At 43.7% G+C, this 17,992-nt stretch overlaps 4 protein-coding genes across 6 annotated transcripts in view; 1 reads left to right on the top strand and 3 right to left on the bottom strand.

Moving 5' to 3' along the window:
• The window catches only part of LOC108629653 (uncharacterized), a 33,529-nt gene extending 23,719 nt beyond the window's left edge, over positions 1-9,810 (bottom strand). Inside the window, exon 1 of the mRNA XM_018032449.2 lies at positions 9,129-9,810. The gene's annotated coding sequence lies outside the window, so the exon portion shown is untranslated. The remainder of the gene's footprint in view (positions 1-9,128) is intronic.
• A 395-nt stretch (positions 9,811-10,205) lies between these two features.
• On the bottom strand, positions 10,206-12,147 carry sqh (myosin regulatory light chain sqh). Its single transcript, XM_018032386.2, has 4 exons — positions 12,046-12,147; positions 11,033-11,226; positions 10,744-10,957; positions 10,206-10,673 (listed from the first exon to the last, which is right to left on the bottom strand). The coding sequence occupies exons 2-4, from the start codon at positions 11,220-11,222 to the stop codon at positions 10,553-10,555; spliced, it is 525 nt and encodes a 174-aa protein (XP_017887875.1). The 5' UTR covers positions 11,223-11,226; positions 12,046-12,147; the 3' UTR covers positions 10,206-10,552.
• An 86-nt stretch (positions 12,148-12,233) lies between these two features.
• LOC108629679 (uncharacterized) overlaps positions 12,234-17,992 on the top strand; it is an 18,814-nt gene continuing 13,055 nt past the window's right edge. For both annotated transcript variants that reach the window (XM_018032512.2, XM_018032511.2), the window contains exon 1: positions 12,234-12,432. The gene's annotated coding sequence lies outside the window, so the exon portion shown is untranslated. The remainder of the gene's footprint in view (positions 12,433-17,992) is intronic.
• The window catches only part of fw (CUB and Sushi multiple domains furrowed), a 13,630-nt gene continuing 8,296 nt past the window's right edge, over positions 12,659-17,992 (bottom strand). For both annotated transcript variants that reach the window (XM_018032383.2, XM_026817436.1), the window contains exons 7-22: positions 17,499-17,662; positions 17,290-17,416; positions 16,636-16,785; positions 16,382-16,558; positions 15,978-16,157; positions 15,782-15,900; positions 15,344-15,578; positions 15,093-15,266; positions 14,787-14,966; positions 14,486-14,731; positions 14,221-14,400; positions 13,968-14,141; positions 13,724-13,903; positions 13,540-13,648; positions 13,299-13,481; positions 12,659-13,231 (exon numbers count right to left, since the gene is read on the bottom strand). In XM_018032383.2, the coding sequence (XP_017887872.1) occupies positions 13,126-13,231; positions 13,299-13,481; positions 13,540-13,648; positions 13,724-13,903; positions 13,968-14,141; positions 14,221-14,400; positions 14,486-14,731; positions 14,787-14,966; positions 15,093-15,266; positions 15,344-15,578; positions 15,782-15,900; positions 15,978-16,157; positions 16,382-16,558; positions 16,636-16,785; positions 17,290-17,416; positions 17,499-17,662 (2,684 nt within the window). In that variant the 3' untranslated portion in view covers positions 12,659-13,125. The remainder of the gene's footprint in view (positions 13,232-13,298; positions 13,482-13,539; positions 13,649-13,723; positions 13,904-13,967; positions 14,142-14,220; positions 14,401-14,485; positions 14,732-14,786; positions 14,967-15,092; positions 15,267-15,343; positions 15,579-15,781; positions 15,901-15,977; positions 16,158-16,381; positions 16,559-16,635; positions 16,786-17,289; positions 17,417-17,498; positions 17,663-17,992) is intronic.

The following is a 17,992-nucleotide window of genomic DNA, read 5'->3' as shown; positions in this document are numbered from 1 at the left end:
AGAATTAAGTATAAATTACACTCGGGAGCTTTCAAAGCGTAAATTGTCATCGGGATTCTCGACGCGTTATAACTGGGATTAGCTGAATCGAGCCCGGAAGGCTTGGCGTAGCTTTCAAGCTGTACTTTTGTCGCGAAACGCGCACAGAAGCGCGACCCTCGCGGCGTGGCGAGGGAGTCGGTGCGTGCACCCCTCCTGTGCAGCGAATATAAGAGGGAAAACGATCGCTAATGTACACAGAGAGTGATTCGTTAAGGGATACAACGGGCGCAACGGCGCGCCACGAGACGCTATTTTCATTTAATTCCGTCCGCTAAGAAGGGGTACAGTTCTCGTCGTTCGCGAACAACGCCGGGCTGTTTCACGCGTGAGATTCCGGAAACAAACAACCGGCCAGAAAGCTCTTTACTGTGCCTAGTATAGATCTATAAACATTTTCGTTAAAAACAGTTCGCGGTTGTTCCGGCAAAGTTCTATCTGTATAATTGCTATGTTCTGTAGTATATAAAAACGAGACAGTAATTATTTTATAATTAAACTGTGGACTTTTATACAAAACTTAATTGTGAGAATTTCCAGATCATTTCCCGATCAATATTAGGTATAAAACTATAAAATGGACTGCTGTGAACTCCTCGAAATGCAAGCATAAGACTCGAACGGGTCACCGATTAAATTAATCTCTACTTCGGTAAGCTCGTTATTAAATAATACCAAGATTCGCGCTATCACTTATACCCAGTAACGGCTTTGGAATGTCAACATCCTGGTTAACGTCCTAAGCCGTTGGTCGGATTCTCGACATTAATCTTTTTGTCATCGAGCGATTGTGGAATATCCATTCTGCGCGCTGTACCGTATCGCGATTTATTAAATATTAAATGAATCATCAGTTGATAAATGGTATCAATTATTACAGCTATCTCAATCACTATGATGAAAAATATACTACCAATCAATACATGAATTATTGTATCAATTATTACATGATTGAAAAGATATTAAAAGAAACGTTGTATCAAGTATCGCATTAAACATTATAACAATTATTATTTCGCTGAATTATTGTATTAATCTTACGATATTTGAAGTAGGTATTATACGATGCAAATGTGTCCAGTTAATTTTAATCTGACTATCAAGATTCGCTTATATCCAGTAGCGACTTCGCAGTGTCAACATTCTGGCCCCGGGTTTTCAGGATTAATCTTCCCGTTGCCGAGGGATCGGTGAGATATCCGCGAGGAGCATCCACCCTGCGCACTGTACCGTGTCGCGAGGTCGAGCCACGGATGAACCCGTACGGGTTCTGGCAGCTGGTTGGGTGCCAGCGAACGTCTATGCTTTCCGACGTTGTCCGCTGGCATTATAACCAGGAAGATGCGCAAGCCCGACATCATGTCCTCCTCTCTCTTTCTTTCTTGTCGTGAAAATTGACTCGAGCCTCGTCACCTCAGCCCCTTCCGGCTCACTGGAATTCCACACGACTCTATTCTATTCGGATCAACGCGTCTTCTGGTCTAACCAATTTTTTTTTTAATACAGACACGAATCATCGTAATTAGTCTGCGACGAATAATTATTTTACCATGAGATAAATTTAGCGGATCGAACATCGAATCAAAAAATTGTTTCTAATACCAATTTGAATTCTGCTTTGGAAATGAGAAATGAAGAGCTGTTGATCAGGATTTCGGTGAGAGTTGCCACCGTGGCGTGAAAGGGAAGTTGAAATAATTACGACGTCTTCCCCTTGAATAAGCGAAGCGTTTCACGCGTGCCTGGCATTCGTAGAACGTTTTTCCACGGGTGGCGGGCAAAAAGCGGTAGCGGCAGGTGCGAAGAGGGTATGTAAATCGCGATTACGGTTCGAGGCGAACGTAATGACGCGTGCACGCGACATTCCCCGCTGACCCTCGGCTCGTGCAATCAAGCCCGTGAACTCTCTTTTTTCCCACGCCGCCGCTGCCAGCCTACGTTTCGTCTTGTTGCCAATTCGGACGCGCCTTCCCACATTTCTACTTCTCCCGTTCGCACGATTCATTTCAGACTCTTTACGTATACGACTGACTCCCATATCGTAAAACGTTGTCACGTGTTTAAAACCTATTCACAAAATACAAGTATTCCAGTAAAATACGAGTCGTAACTTCTGAATTAATTGCTTTGAACATAAGCTGCGAACTCGTCGACGTACCGAAGTTTCTCACAGTTTCACCGCGAGGTTTTTTCCGACTTTTTATCAGCGCATACCTCCGCAGGTATTTGAAACCTTACCGGTGGGATCGAGATTCTCGAGCGTCGCGAATCGATCTGACGCGGATCGCGGAACCGGAGCGGAGAGATGACCGGGATAATTTGGAATGCGGACAAACCGTATTACGCGAACGCGAACATCCTCGAAGCGTAGGCGCGGGCGAGTCAACCGTCTGAATTAGACGGGTCAAGTTGCGACGATGCGGTGAGGTAATCCAATAAACTCATTGCCTGCTGTCCGCGAACCTCGCTTCGAGAGCTACACGCGAAAACCCTCTTTTCTTATTCGATTAGACGCTGGTTTCCCTTGGCGAAGGGCTCGCCCGCAAATCGACTCTCCGTGCACATTATTCACAATAGACGATACGTATAGCTCGCGTACTAGTAAAACTTCGCAACTTACTCTGAACTCTGTTATGTTTTATGAACTAATTACTGGAATTACTTGAGAAAATGCAGCCACGTAATTATCTTCTCAGTGATACGATTATCAGTAGATTATGGATTTGATACGTTCATGAAAACATCATATCTGTTAATGATAAATTGCATTCACTGTACAAATATATATATTGATATTTGTAAAGAATAAAGAAATCTCGTAAATTAACAGATGTTTAATTTTGCATAAAAACCCGCAATCTAATTACCATCGTGTCGTAGTTAACGAAACGATTAAACGAAACGTGGGTGAAATACATAGACGGAACGTTACGCTAGGTTGCGGTATTGTTTCGAACGAAACGGAACTGAGACCGAGTCGCGTGGTGCTCGATCATTCAAGCCTGTGCGTGGTGAACCGAGTCCTGTGTCTCATAACAGCTGTCGTACGTGAGTAGCGGTGTTTAGTAGCCGGGTACGTCGTAAACGCGTATGGTTACGGTGTGCGTATGGGCATGAGTCATTGGGATAGCAAAGCGTACCGGAATAATTGGAGAAAGAACGCGTACACGCGCCGGGAGGATCCATTCACGAGTCGTCGGTTGAGCTATGAGCAGATTTTCAGAAGAAACGTTCGCAAAAAGCGAAGAGTAGGACGCGTAATCACGGTGCACGGATGATGGACTCGTGCAAATTGCAGGTTACGCGTCGAGGGAGGAGAGGAGATGTATCATGAACGCTTTAGCGAGTCGATCGTGGAGAGAATCATGAATTACGATCAAACGATTTTGCGTTTCGAGTATATAAGTCGTTTTTTAAGATCCGTCGATGCGTTAACGCAATTAGCCAGGAGGCGGGTTCAATGTTTCCAGGAAACTGCACAGACCGAGTTATTTCGATCTGAACGTGGGTCAGCGAGCTGAGACAATTTCCTGAAAGATCGTGCTGCGCGTTGTCTTCGTCAAACCGCGGAAGCTCTTTCCGATAACGCCGGTGATCAGATTAAACGAGATTTATTCAAGGTTAAGGACTTCCGATCCAATCCAGATCATAAACTTGAGGAAGCGATTCGTTCAAATCAGTGAAGAAAACTTGTGCTTTCCTTTCTCCGAGGTATTCAGTAGTACGTATCGAATAACAGTATAATAAAATAGTTGAACGAGCTGTTTTTATAAATTGTGCATGTATCGAATTAGCGGTAGCAACGGGAGCGTATTTCGCGTAGTCAGTTGGGCGAATTAATTCACCTCTCGCGACGGCTAATTTACGACCGCGGAAGCGTACGGTACCGCGTGCTTCCCATAGCTGCAGTTCTATCTATATCTCCAGGATGCAGCCGCGGGAAAAGGGCTGCGAAATTTCCTCGGAATTGTTTCGTCCGACGCGTCGCGTCTTACCTCCAAACGCATTTAGACTTAACTCGGCGTAAGGAATTCCGCGAGAACCGTTTCGACGCAACAACGTCGAGGGGATAGAAGAAAGTTTGGCAAGCGTCTATTAAAGTGACACCAGTTGCCAGACGGTCGACCAGGAAGCGGAGGCTTTGGATCCACGCGGGGGATCTTTCTCGTCAAGGGCGAGCATTTTGATCGATACAGGCGATACGAGGAAAACGTCGAGCGGAGCTACGACGCAAAATGGGCGCGCAACGTGCACCCACGTAGGTACATAAATGTAACCATATATCGGCGCGCAGTGGAGTTAAGTCACTCGCCAGAATTAGAAACGTACCGGTCGAATGATGGACATTCGAATCCGGCATTACGATATACCGGGTCATGCAAAATCTACCTGCCTTCCTCCGCTCGAATTAAAAGACAAGTTTTGCAATCTCTTTAAGCATCTCTCGCGCATTATTCCCCTGTAGGGCATTACTGCTCTTTGCGATCTTTCTGAGAACTGAAATTTAAAACGGCGTTATCTCGACGAAAGATGAAAGCTCGTCGGATTGACCAATCTCGGGCGTTTCTCCTCAGTTGAAAACATCGCGACGTGATCTTTTTCGCTCGGAGTCGAACGAATTCGTTCGCTGAGCACAAGCTGCTTTTTTTTAAGATGCAGTCGATCGCTCCTTGCGCTCGTTTGTTTCGTTCCGCGTTTAATCCTAGCCCTCTTTTTCTCACTAATTCTCGCTCGAGTAATTAACGAGATACCTTCCACGCCGGCTCTCGACTCTCGTTTTAACGACGCCACTGTGCGCCTCAAGTGCCTTTCCCCCTCGTTCCTTTGTTCTCTTTTATTATCGAGCCATCGAAATCGTTTCGTACGATTACTCGTGTCTGCGCCTCGCTTCCGTCTACGTGGCTTACGTAACGCGCGTCATCCGCGTGCACTGCGTCGCTCTACTCGCTTTCCGATCTAATTCTGTCCGCGGCCTACGTTCTCCGTTAATTCCGCGGAGCTTATTCTACCGCCCAAGAATTATGACGTGCCGATTGGTTCCGCTCGGATATTCACTGCGTAAACCTAATCCACCGCATCTCTCGGGGCAAGGTTATCGCAACCAAATTCATCGATTCATGCATTTAATTTCAATGAAATAAATAAACTCAGTCTACTTGTTCTCATTAAGAATTTTTCCTTAAAAAAAATATGTTCGCCCGGCATGGATACATCGATCCAAGTATTTGACCGATAAGGCTCGCGGTTATCGATAGACTTGAAAGGCACCGACGCGTCTGACTGTAGAAAGGCCTGCAAGCTTGAAATAACCGACGATTCCGTATCGAGCCGAGGATTACCACTTAATGAAAGTTAATGAAGAGTAGCGAGGAGGAATAAGACGGTCGATCGAGTTGCACGTGGGTTACAGGGGCAACGACACGTCCGCCGTGACTCTGAGACAGGATGGGCAGGATGCATCGAATTTCAAGCAGTTAACACAAAGATCGGCACACTTTCCACCGCCGCAACCCTTCCCGTACGTCGACGACGGCAATCCCCGTCCGGCTTTCGGCATTGTCGTAACGTAGCTGACCCGTGAACCGATCCAGCCTACGGGTTATTCGAGGCTATCGAATTTCATTGTCACTGCACCCTCGAAAAGCGTTCGATCCACCGACAGGTGTGCCACGATTTAAGAACGATCCACCTCGGTTAACCCGCACACTCCCGATCATAAATACGATCGGAGAAATTAATAGATTATTTCATACGACGATTGATGCAATACCTGTTACCAATTGATGGAATTGTTATCTCTTATATGTCTGTATAAAATGTGCAATCTGTTCATCAGCCGGGAATCGAACGTTATCCTATTTACTGCATCGGGATGAACGATAGAATTCGTGATGGATGCGTTTTCGGTGGATAACGAGCAACTGGAAGGAAGAGAATTGGCCATATGGTCCATCAGGCGAGGATCCAAATAGAAACCGTTGCACCAGATTCATCGAGCCAACTGTTTGCATTCTATCGGTTTGATTCTGGCATTTAAAGCCAGATATGTACAGCGAGACCCAAAAATAAATACAGGACAAACTTGTCGATTCTGAGTCATGTCCATCCAACTCTTCCAACTGATCTTTCATCATATTTCATCTCAATTAAATAAATTCTGCAGTCTGGTCGAACATATTATATTGCAAGCTCTGTTAATCATGGGAATCATAGATTAGTTCTATCGAATTCGATACAATTTTTGTTCACATCCTGCTAATTAATTTCTTGATTTCTGCATTTTATACCAAATGCACGCATTAAAAGCGTTTCGTCGCTTCTGAGATTGACTGTACACGTTGCGAGCTACCCTTCGTGAACGACACGTCGACGGTAACTTGGTGCATTTCCCGTGATAGTGACCGTACCCGGATAGAGGAAGGAATGATCGTAGGGTGGTCGGCAGTCAGTTTCGCGTGCACGGTGAAGGCAAAGGCAAAGGCGAAGGAAAAAATCGATACGACGCCTGCGCCGAGGGGAACGTAACCCGCTAAAATCGGCGTCGCTCATCCTACTCGAGGGTAGGCTTCTCCCATCCTCCGTTATCGAGACGTAGTGCCTGCTCGGGCACATTTTATTGCTACGACTACCGAGGGAATCTGAAGAAATTACGACGGATGCCCTGTAGAACGTAGACAGGTTTGCCTAATATCGTCTAGACGGCCCCGTGACACACCAAACTTTAACCCACTCGCTCTCTCGAGCGGCTGACCCGGATATTTTGGCTCGGGATTGAATCACGGCTAAACATCCGTCCAAGATGTTTCGGTATCATATATGAGCGAGTAAATCTTATCGTACGGTCTAAACTAGACCTGCCAGTGTACAGACCTTCTCGGATTTGTCCTGATTTTTAAATCGCACAGCAGAGTTTATCCGAAAATTCTTACTTCATACGATTACGCTTTGTCGTTCTATTTTCGAGTTGAACGGAAGTAAAGGGTCGTGGTTTGAACGTTAATGGGAATAATCGCGACATTTCCCTGGTAGGAAAATGGCAAGAGGCGTCCTTGGAAAAATGTCAATTCGTATCCGCGAGAGCCACGGTGTATAATTTTATGTTTTATCGCCACCGCAAAGCCACATAATTAGGAGCGTAATGAAGTTCAGTAACGAACAGTTGTGAATACAAAGGTAAAATAACAGCGCGCGATCGGCTAACCGAGTATATTCCATACCTCGATTAAATCATAACCGACGCCTGTGTTTTAGCTGAAGCGTGATCTAAACGCGAGGGGGCGATTATTATTAAGCATGGCCCTTCCAGATGTGTAAACGAGTTAATGCGTCACAGTTTCATAGATAACATAATTTACACGTGATAGCGATTGATAGTTTCGAAGGATATCTGATAATATCGATCGAGGACTTATTTACTGTTCGTCTTGGACCGACTTCAATCTAAAGAGAATGCCCGAATGGCACTCGTTCGTTCGTTCACGCAACCTACCTCGAGTCTCTTCTTAGTTACTATTTATCAATCCTTCAATATCAATTCAATAATACTACATAGAACAGTCGTATCTGGAACGTGAGGATTACTATTGTGGCAAACGTGACATTGTAATAGGGCTTCGTGGTAAAAGAGGATTTCGAAGTTCGCTCTGCGACTGACTGTGCCTTCCTTAATTAAATACACGCTATGTTTTTTTTCAATATAAATGAGTCACATTAATTCGCGGACGGACCGCAAACGATGTTACGCAACGGGCTAATCAATTTTGTAAAGCTATTAGCAGCTGTTCTGTTGCGTGACACGAAAAGAGATGAGGATTCGCGACACAGAACGCGAAATCGCGTAACAGATTTAACTTATTATTGAGTGCACGGTCTGTAGAATAACCTGTTTGAAAACATGACTGTGTATTAGAAACGTCCCTGACTCGGGTGTAATTAACCTGATAATACCGTTTCTATCTCTGTGTGCTTCGACGGAAAGCTGGCTCCCCGAGTAAAAACAGTTTCCGCGGACCCAGTTTGCTTTTGCTTCATCATATTTTCATTACACGCGCTTCCGAGTCCCGTTTATTATCTTCTAACATCGTATATTTATTGTCGGTATTAAATCTGCCACGGTAAAAGTGAAGCAAAATTTTTCTTTCTAACAATAGTCGATCAAAGTTACGAAGAGAATGTACAAAAGTATGAAACTTTATCTTCCTTGTTACAGAGAATAAATAGACTGATGGAGTGAATTTGTGAGAAGTAAATTATTATGTACGTCTATCATTAAAATAAAAAGTTCGACGTTGGTTAATCTACGCGGCTAATAAGGTTAGTTATTGCCCGTTTCAGGACTCGTTACCCTTTCGTATTAATGTTCTTATGCAGTCGTACGAGCACGTTATGCAATATTAAAATGATACGACCGGTTGGATCGTGTTACACCGAGTAGCCCTAAGTAATACATATGCAACGCACTCGGTTTTATACGTGACTTGAGAAAACTCTTCGCACCGCTCTCGAGACGCAGTGTTTTATCAAGGAAAATGATCGAACTACAGAGAGTTTAAATCGTGAACGAGCACCATTGAGTCTCGTCCTTTGGTAATTACTGTCTACAGATAAAGAGGCCTTTTACGGAGAACCGTGTAAAGACAGCGTGTCATTCCTTTTGACAGCGCTCTCATCCACACAGAGAGTCACGTGCTGCATACGTTTATTGCGACACCTTTTATTCTCTGTTCCCTATCGATATTAAAGAGAAGACTGCTGACAAACCTCTATTCGAAAGTTAACGACGTTCGATTTCTACCTTCTTACGACGAACGTTTCACCTAATTTCAGATTCTCATGCAAATTCGTCGACGATAATAACGACGATATGAAAATACGTAGAAACCGATTAGTCGGTACATGCATGAATGTTAACAAGCGCAATATGGTGCCCAAATCATTTTCTACACAATTATTTGAACGCTGTCATTAGAGTGCACCGGGGTAGTTGCACGGTTGATTTAATTCAAGCTTGCCGAGGAAAAATTCTACCTAGCATCGAGACAATACGAAATAGTGGAAGCGTGATGAATCAGAAAATTTAGCACACTCACCAAGGGTAGTCGAAAGGGAATCGTCCTGGGAAACAGCTGATCCGGCTGGCTGTCCGTGGATGTCGCTTTCGTTCAAGTTTCTTAATCGCGATCGGCTAACCTCCAAGAGCTTGCAAGCTGCGCAATCGGGTCGCGACGGGGCGGGGACGCGTTTTGCTTATTAGAGTCCTGTCGCAGTTAACGCGGCGCGTAAAGATCACGAGGACCGCTGCTACGGACGAAGGGTAGCAGTTGCGTCATATATCGTTGCCAGGCGAACGGGACGTAACCCAATTCGCGACTGGCAGCCTCTGCTTCTGTCAATGCTTCCCGTCTCATCTCCCTACTCGATTTTCCCAATCGTTCACTCACGAATCCAGCAGCACAAGACACCGCGGCTCACTGTGCAACATTCACCAAACAGTAAACACACCGCGACCCGACGAATCTGAGAAATGAATCCGTCCTCTTCCCGTGGAGATCGTCGCGAGCCGATACCCCCCTACGCGGCACGGGGCACTGTCACTTACGCGTTACCCAGCCGCCAAGTCCGCTGTCTTGCTGTTCACTCGAAAGAAACAACCACCGAGCAAAGGGGACGACGCGACAAGAAAAAAAGCTACCGCAAGCGGCCCGACTCTGTCGAAACGAACAGACGAAGCGAGCCCCACACTCGCACCAGTGGAAATGATACTGCGGCTTCCTCAGACTTTATTCTGTATATACTGTACATAAGCGGTAACGCGCAGACGCGCGGGCTGATCGTACGTCTGCCCAAAACGATTCCCAGCCCACCTGGCATGCACACATGCACAAATTAAATGCACACGCACATCATATCACTATCAGGATTTGAAATCCGAAGCATTATCTCCGATTTGCAATGTCGTTGAACATCTCTCGTAATTTAATACCGTGCGATGCGAAATAAAAATACTTTCATTAATGGTATGGTTAATAAATTTGGAAAATTGATTTTTTTTACTACGACTCTATGAAGAAATGTTAGCGAATCTTATTTCAGTGGATGGATGTGAAAATAGGTATTTAGACGTCGTGTATCATCATACATTATTATATTAAAATATAAATGCCAACTTTTTAACAACTACACGATAATGTAGTACATAATATATTATTATATTACATATTCAGTTTCTTTCATCAATTATACAATTGTAAATTATACCAGGACGTAAGTCATGTGCTCGTTTTTTTACATTTTCACTTTCAAATGAGTGTTTACAAGGTTTGAAGGCTTTTACATTTAGAATCACCTAAAATTGTTGGAAAAATAATATAATTCCTCGATTCTCAGTTATTCTCATTGACAGAGGAAGTACAAAATACAAGTAATATATGAAACTTTACAATTGCAACCATATAAAAGCGTGTTACACGCTGGATCATCACACAAATATAGAAAACGAATAACTTCAGATATTTCACTGTTCGTCCTTGTCTTTAGCACCGTGCTTTAAAATTCGCGTGAATTCTATGTAATCGAACATCGAACCTTTGATGGGCGCTTCGCGATACATTTCGTCCACGTCATCGTCCGTAAATCTGGAAGCAAAACCAGTAGTTAATCTTTCTGTTTGATTCAACAGCAGTATATATAGTACACGAAATATACCTGTCCCCCATTGTTGTAAGCAATTCCCGAAGACGTTCCTCGTTTATATGCCCAGTATTCTCTTCGTCGAAGCACCCGAAGGCGTTTTTAATAACATCCTCCGGATCCGTGCCTTGAAGTCTTTCACCAAACAATGTTAGAAACATGGTGAAATTGATTGGTCCTGGAGCTTCGTTCATCATCGCTTCTAAATATTCGTCGGTCGGGTTTTTGCCTGAGAAAAGTCAAATGATCAGTGCTCGTGTTTCACTTCGAGCAATCTCGATTGGCGTGGCAAGCGTTCCCTCACCTAACGAGGCGAGCATGTCGTGAAGGTCTTCCTTATCAATGAAACCATCGTGATTCTGATCGATCATGTTGAAAGCTTCTTTAAATTCAGCGATTTGCGCTTGATCGAACATCGCGAAGACGTTTGACGTCGCGCGTTGCGCCCGCTTCTTCGTGGTTGCACGACGTCCGGCCGTTTTGCGCGAAGACATCTTTCTAAATATTGTACAAAAAGAATTTTCCGTAATTAATACCTGCGACCCATCGCCACGTATGCAACGGTGTTACAAGTGGGGTGGTGGTTATATAAATTTAGTTGAACTAGAATAGCGTCAGAAATAAAATAAATGTGCCTACATACCGACATCGATGTTATCGAACTAGTATTTATTCTTGGACAATTAATTTCGGAAGTCGCGACGTAATCCAAATCAGGATATAAATAAGATCGACGCGTTTCAATAAAGAGGACGTTGCACTTCTAATCTATATGCAGGGTAATCGACGTAAGAATATTCATTTTTCGAAATCGAAGATTCAATGTGAATCTTATAAAAAAAAAGAGTGGGTCAACCGAATAATTGCATTTCTGTCAGCATCAATCGTACCTCGATGCACAACGCATTCAATATCATTGTTTTTTTGTTTTACTTCTACGGTCGGTTAAAAATACGATCAAATTTCTATTTTATTGGTCTTTGTTTCAAAATTCTTGTGCAGCTAAATCCGTACAGGCTATATTTGACTTTCGGTAAACATTCATTGGAAATCATCGGGATCGACATAAAATTATTATATGCCAGCAGTAGTATATGTAAGCGATGAAAAATTCGAAAATAGAATTGTTTAAATCGCAGAAATTGATGAAAAAAGTATACACATCACTGGAGGCATAATAACAATGGCTGCTTTCACGAGTGAAGAAACTGCTGTCAAATATTTCCCATCGTTTAAACAATTTTGGGTACAAAAATCGATAAAAACCAAAGGCGACAGTATCGAAACTTTAATAGAAATAAACGAATTTTTACGAACCTGATTGATACTTGCTTCGAAGAGAGAAAAACGTAGGAGAAAAGAACGGCACAGACACTGGTGCACCACTGTGACTCACGTTGCGCGTCACTCTATGGTTATTCACCACACCCGGATAGGTAGCGACATCTGGCGATGGATCGTTTGTCGGACCTTTTCTAGACATACCCCAAAAATTAGGCCACCTCGTTGTGCCACATTGTGCCGGATAAAAAAAAGATTCGATCTCTAAAGTGATCTACTTCGTACGATGCTTCTTCCTTGGATCCTGCGACAACCGATATTTTATGTGTCGTTTATCTATGCATTCCCGCCAGGAATAGGACACGTTGCAGCGAAAAGGAGAACGGTTTCCCACAACGGTGTGTTTCCTGATCCATATTCGAGGTAGGTCACATGAAACTTTATTAACTTTTAACGATGGTCCGCGTGTCGAGAATACGCTGTCCCATATCATCTCACGTCGGCTTATTCCAAAAAGGATACGTCATTGCACGTACCGTAGTTGGGAATGCCGACAGAGAAATCATTGCCTTATATGGCAGTAAGGGAGCCCGATATAGTTGTCATACATTTCGTAATCGGGTTTACAGTCAATTCTTAACTCGAAATGTAAAATAAAACAAGAGCATTGGTTCGTTTATTTGCGCAACCAATGGACATATGATATAAATTCGTCGCTTGTCATTTACAAATATTAGGTCTAAATTAGGGAAAGACATTATGTACACAATAATACACGAAGAATTTTAAGTGCGAGCTAATCAAAGTATTCGTAATAGTTTCGTCGCGACTTTTCCTAGACGCTACTCCCTTTTACTTATTTACATAAATCGGCGATGCGCCAAATATAATAACGCAACCAGACCGCGGATTTTTATGCAAGATACATAAAACATTTAATATTCAAAATTTGGAATATGCACTCACGTGCACTTTATAATATATGTCGCTTTATGAATGCATAAAATCCGCAGTCTGAATATAAATAAAGATAACAAACTCTCGCGTGTCTCCTATCTGTACATAAATAATACCGGATTTGAAACAAACGTGATTCTAATCGTTGTACACATCGAACTATCGCACAGACACTCCGTTAATGGTGATTCCGTTTCTGTTCGAGACCGGCTCCGCTTCGTAGTGACCGGATCTACCGTAATGTCTTCTCATGTTGTTACCGTACCTTTAATATCGATGTAGAACAGAATTACGTCGTTGTAGCATAGATTTCAAAGGTTCCTTTGACTTACCCATAGGTACTGCCGCTTATAGTATAAGGATTGTCGTACAGACCGTCCTCCGGAACGTTTTCACACATAGCGTTAGTTGTCCCATCGTTCAGAGTCGCGTAAGACATAACAGCTGCGTTTTGGTCTTCCTTTCTTTCAGCCGCTTGAACGTTTTCAGTGTTCTTCACAGGCGTGGCTTTCCTCCTAGGAAAATATTTAGCTTCCAAATATCTTTTCGATAATTTTAACAAATCATACGTACAGTCTTAAGTAAACTAGCCCGATAATGATTAATATAAATATGATCACTCCTGCCCCGATGCCCACGCTGGTACCAACTCCTTGCGCTTCCGGTATTTCATTCGGCATAACTGTCAGATAAATGGGAATAAGTATACAAATTTGCTCGTCAATTGAAAAGTTCTTACAGTTATGTTTCCCCTTACATTCGCATTTGGGTTCTTCTCCGCTCCACGAGCCGGTGTCCAGACACTTTCTCAAAAACGGTCCCGCTCTTTCGAATTGCGGTAGACAGTGATATTCCGCGGTTCCACCGTAGGTAGTAGTTCCATTCACTACTATTACTCTCCCGTTCTCGATCGGTCCCGGATGTTTGCAATCGACCGCTGTGAAATTTTAATTCGCCGAGTCAGAATGAATTTCTAGTCGAATACGGAAGTTAGGACTTACAGAAACAAGCGGGTATACTTCCGCTCCAGGAACCGTTCTGTAAACATATTCTTGTCTCGTTCCCTTCCATGTAGTAACCACGTGGGCAGCTGTAGTGAGCCACGCCACCCACGCTGTGAGTCGAAACCTGTGTAGAGAGCACTCCTTCCTTTTCAGGGTCTTTGCACCGAATTTCTACAAACGATATAAATGAACGAAACAGGTTTCACGTATAATTAGCATACATGAATAATATTTTTATGACGACAGTTACCCTTGCAAACTGGAGTTTCGCTGCTCCAAGTACCATTTTCAAGACACAATCTTCTAGCGAATCCATCCAATTCAAAATTGCCATCGCATTCGTAGAGCGCGGCTGCTCCGTAATAACTCGCATTCGACGTCAAAGTGTATTTCCCGTGTTGAATATGTTCTGGCTTGCCGCAATCGACATCTGCAAAATACGTTCTCATTTTTTTTTTATGCAAAAATAAAGCACCGTTACTTTTTGTACCGAGCCACATATAAAAATCGCTTACAAACGCATCGTGGAACCTCTCCACTCCACTTGCCGTTGTCCTCGCAAGTGGACAAAGGTTCACCGACCACTTTGTACCCTCTCTCGCATCTGTATTTGGCGAGAGCGCCGATCTTGTAAGAAGTAGCGCCGGTATTCGAGTTCTCCGGTGTACCCGTGCGTATCAGAGTCCTGCCGTACATTCGATCGTTCCCAGTCACCGAGAGAATTCCGTGCTCCGCGTAAACCGGTTCCGGGCAACGAATCTCTGTGAAAAAAATCGTCGTTAAAATCTTAGAACCATTGTCTGTAGAGTTACGTACCTTCGCACTTCGGAGTCGCGTCGCTCCATTGACCATTGTCTAGGCAATATCTCCGCGACACTCCATTTAGCTTGTAGTTCCTCGCGCAACTGTAACTGATTTCACTTCCCAGATACGTCGTGTCGTTCACGTATTCCACCGCTCCGTTCAACACCGGCAGAACTTTCCCGCAGTCCACGTCTGCGAAATAACGAAATTAAACGCTTCCTTTCATAACTCTTGAGATGTACTGTAAAATGTTGTATGTTTCTACGCTCGAAGAACAGTTTTATTGGAGCATTATGTATGTACTATGAAAAAACTTACACTCGCAATTAGGCATTTCTCCTGACCATTCGCCATCCCTGCCGCAAGTGCGTCTAGCTTCGCCTTGAAGCAAATATCCAGCCTCGCAGTGATACTCGATGACACTGTGAATGTTCAAATCGTATCCAACGACGTAGCTTCCAGCCGGTACCTCGGGTTCGTCGCAAGTAATCACTAGAGTAATCAATAAAATAAAAAGCTTGCACCAATTCCAAGAACGAGAGAGAGAGAGAGAGAATGTAGATACTTGCATTCGCACGACGGTGTATCGTGGCTCCATTTCCCTTCTTTGGTGCATTCCTGTCTCGCTTCACCGGCCAGCCAGTAATCTTCCAGGCAGGTGTACACGGCCACACTTTTAACTGTCGTGGTGCCGTTGATCAGCGTCACGGAACCGAATTCGATTTGCGGTGGTGCCCCACAATCGACGAATCGACATTGGGGCGCCTTGCCGGACCACTCGCCGCCTACGTCGCACGTAAGAACCTTTCGAAATTGATAAAACGATATTTAATATTCCTCCGGCAATGCTTGTGCAAGCTTTTTATTAATAAAATTGCTGTAACGTGTCGTAAGACGTAATGGAATTTACGTTACGCTTCGAGCATTACAAATGAGGGAAAATGGGGTCCGACTAAATCATTTGCATCATAGAAGAACGAAAAGCATGCATCGAGATTTGAACTTACGTTATCACCGAATAAGATGAAGCCGTTTTGGCAAGAGTAAGTGGCAGTGGAACCGGCTCTCTTTCCAGTAATTGACACCAGTCCACCGTTGATCTGCGGCGGTTCTGGGCACCAGTCAACTGGAAAAGTAATAAAACGATATTCTAAATTGCGAGCATAGCTTGGAGTAACGCCAGCGTGAAAATTAATCCCGTACACAAGCACTGAGGTTGATGTCCACTCCAAATACCGCCGTCGCCGCACCTGCGTCTGGCATCACCGAGCAATGTGTAATTCTCTTTGCAAGCGTAATCGGCGTGTGCTCCGTAGGTCGTTCGCTGGTCGATCAACGTGATCGAGCCGTTGTCCAGTTCGGGAAGCTGGCCGCAGTCCACAACTGCGATCATTTGAAACAGTATTATTATTATTCTGTATTTTAAAAGATGAACTCTAGGAAATTCTAAGAATTTCATTTAATTCTTATATACTTGGCTGTCGATATATCAAGCATTTTTATGTGATTGATTGGCGCAATGGTAATTGCAATCTTTAATGCTCTTACATCGTTTCTTAACAGATTATGAAATTGTCGATTATTATGCGAATCGAGCCTGAGCTTACATTTGCATGTGGGTGGCTCGCCGCTCCAAAATCCAGTCGTTTCGCACTTTCTGGTTTTCGAGCCGATCAACATGTACCCATTGGGGCAAATGTAATCTATAGCAGATCCTATGGATCGTTTAGTCCCTTTAATCGTGGTGTTTTCTGATTTCTCTGGACTGCCGCAAGTCGGTGGTCCTGTTCGAACGAACAGAGTTAGAATGAGGAAACGTTTGAATGAAATTACGCAAACGCGTATCGATTGATCTACTCACTGCTTTGGCATATCCAATGCAAATAGTCAAGGTTGCAACCAACGTCATTCCATAGCCAACCGCGGCCTCCGTCGAGCACTACGCAGTTCTGTTCGCCGTTATAATTGTTCGGCTGATCCTTTCCCCAGGACGGTTTCTGTACGATCTCGCCTAAAAATAGAAATAAAAACGATTCGCACTTCCTTCTGGTCGGACCCAGACGCAACAAACGATTAACGGGGATTATAGGTTCGAACAGACGTTCGCGGGTGTAATTTCCCGTTGATTTCCACACTGGCAACTTTCACGTTCTATTCATTAGCGCGCGCCGTTGCGCCGACAGTCTATCGCCCCGATCTTCGATTTCCACGATTCTAATTTACAAGACGACGAATTTAAACGGATTACAATTATCGTCTAATTGCGGGACGAATCGAACCGGCTCGGTTCGATGAATTTAGAAATGATTGCCTAACTGTGCCTCATCGACCCGGTTCCCATGAGTCATTCCGATAAATCGTGAGAAGGGAAAAAAGTGAACGGGATCTGATTTATCCTTTGAATCAATTTTTCCGGGATCAAATTTCATATCCGAGTTCGCGATTGTAATAAGTACTAAGAAATTACATGAAGTACATTTTTAAAATTGATGTGATAAATTTTATTCGTACTTACCGTTGACCCATCGCCACGTGCGCGCGGTTATCAGAGGTTCTTTCTGTGCACCTATCCATACCAGCTGCGTCTTCAGTTTGTCCTTCCGCCTTTCGAGATTGTTCAGAATGTACACGGGAGCTGCATCCTGTGCAAGCAAGGATCATCGTAAAATATTTGACGAACATTCGACTGATCAGCCTAATTTTACGAGTGTTTAAATGAGAGACCTCGAAGCCGTGGACGAGATCGCCGCCTCTCGTCCGGCAATAATTTCTAGCCTCTTGGAAGGAGCCACCCTTCTTCACAACGAACTCGTAACAGGTGGAATTGAACGCAGCCAAATCGGCGTCAGCCGGTGTTCCACTGTAGGCGCATCTGTCCGTTGAGAACTCTATACAAAAATCAACGAGAACCGTCTTGCAGAAATTTTTAGTAATACCGAAATATAGCTCACAATTTTAAGGATGTATTGGCTATACAGTAAATCCCAAAAGTTTATGTACCTTAGAAAAACACATTTCCTATAATTAAAAAGAAATCAGACGTCGGAAGAATAATGCTAATAATAAATAGCTACGTGCTAAAAAGTATAGAAGGAAATATCCAATTAAGTATTGACGCTTTAGATACTGACGAAACTTTTTTTTCTCAGAATATCGAAAATTTTTAATGAAAAACAGTGTACTTCTCTTCTAATTTCAATATTTAATGAGTTACATAC

Source organism: Ceratina calcarata, unplaced genomic scaffold (genome assembly GCF_001652005.2).
Source record: "Ceratina calcarata isolate Rehan_Ccalc_2016 unplaced genomic scaffold, ASM165200v1 scaffold579.2, whole genome shotgun sequence".
Taxonomy (NCBI): Eukaryota; Metazoa; Arthropoda; class Insecta; order Hymenoptera; family Apidae; genus Ceratina; species Ceratina calcarata.
This window is presented reverse-complemented; position numbering and strand designations above follow the sequence as displayed.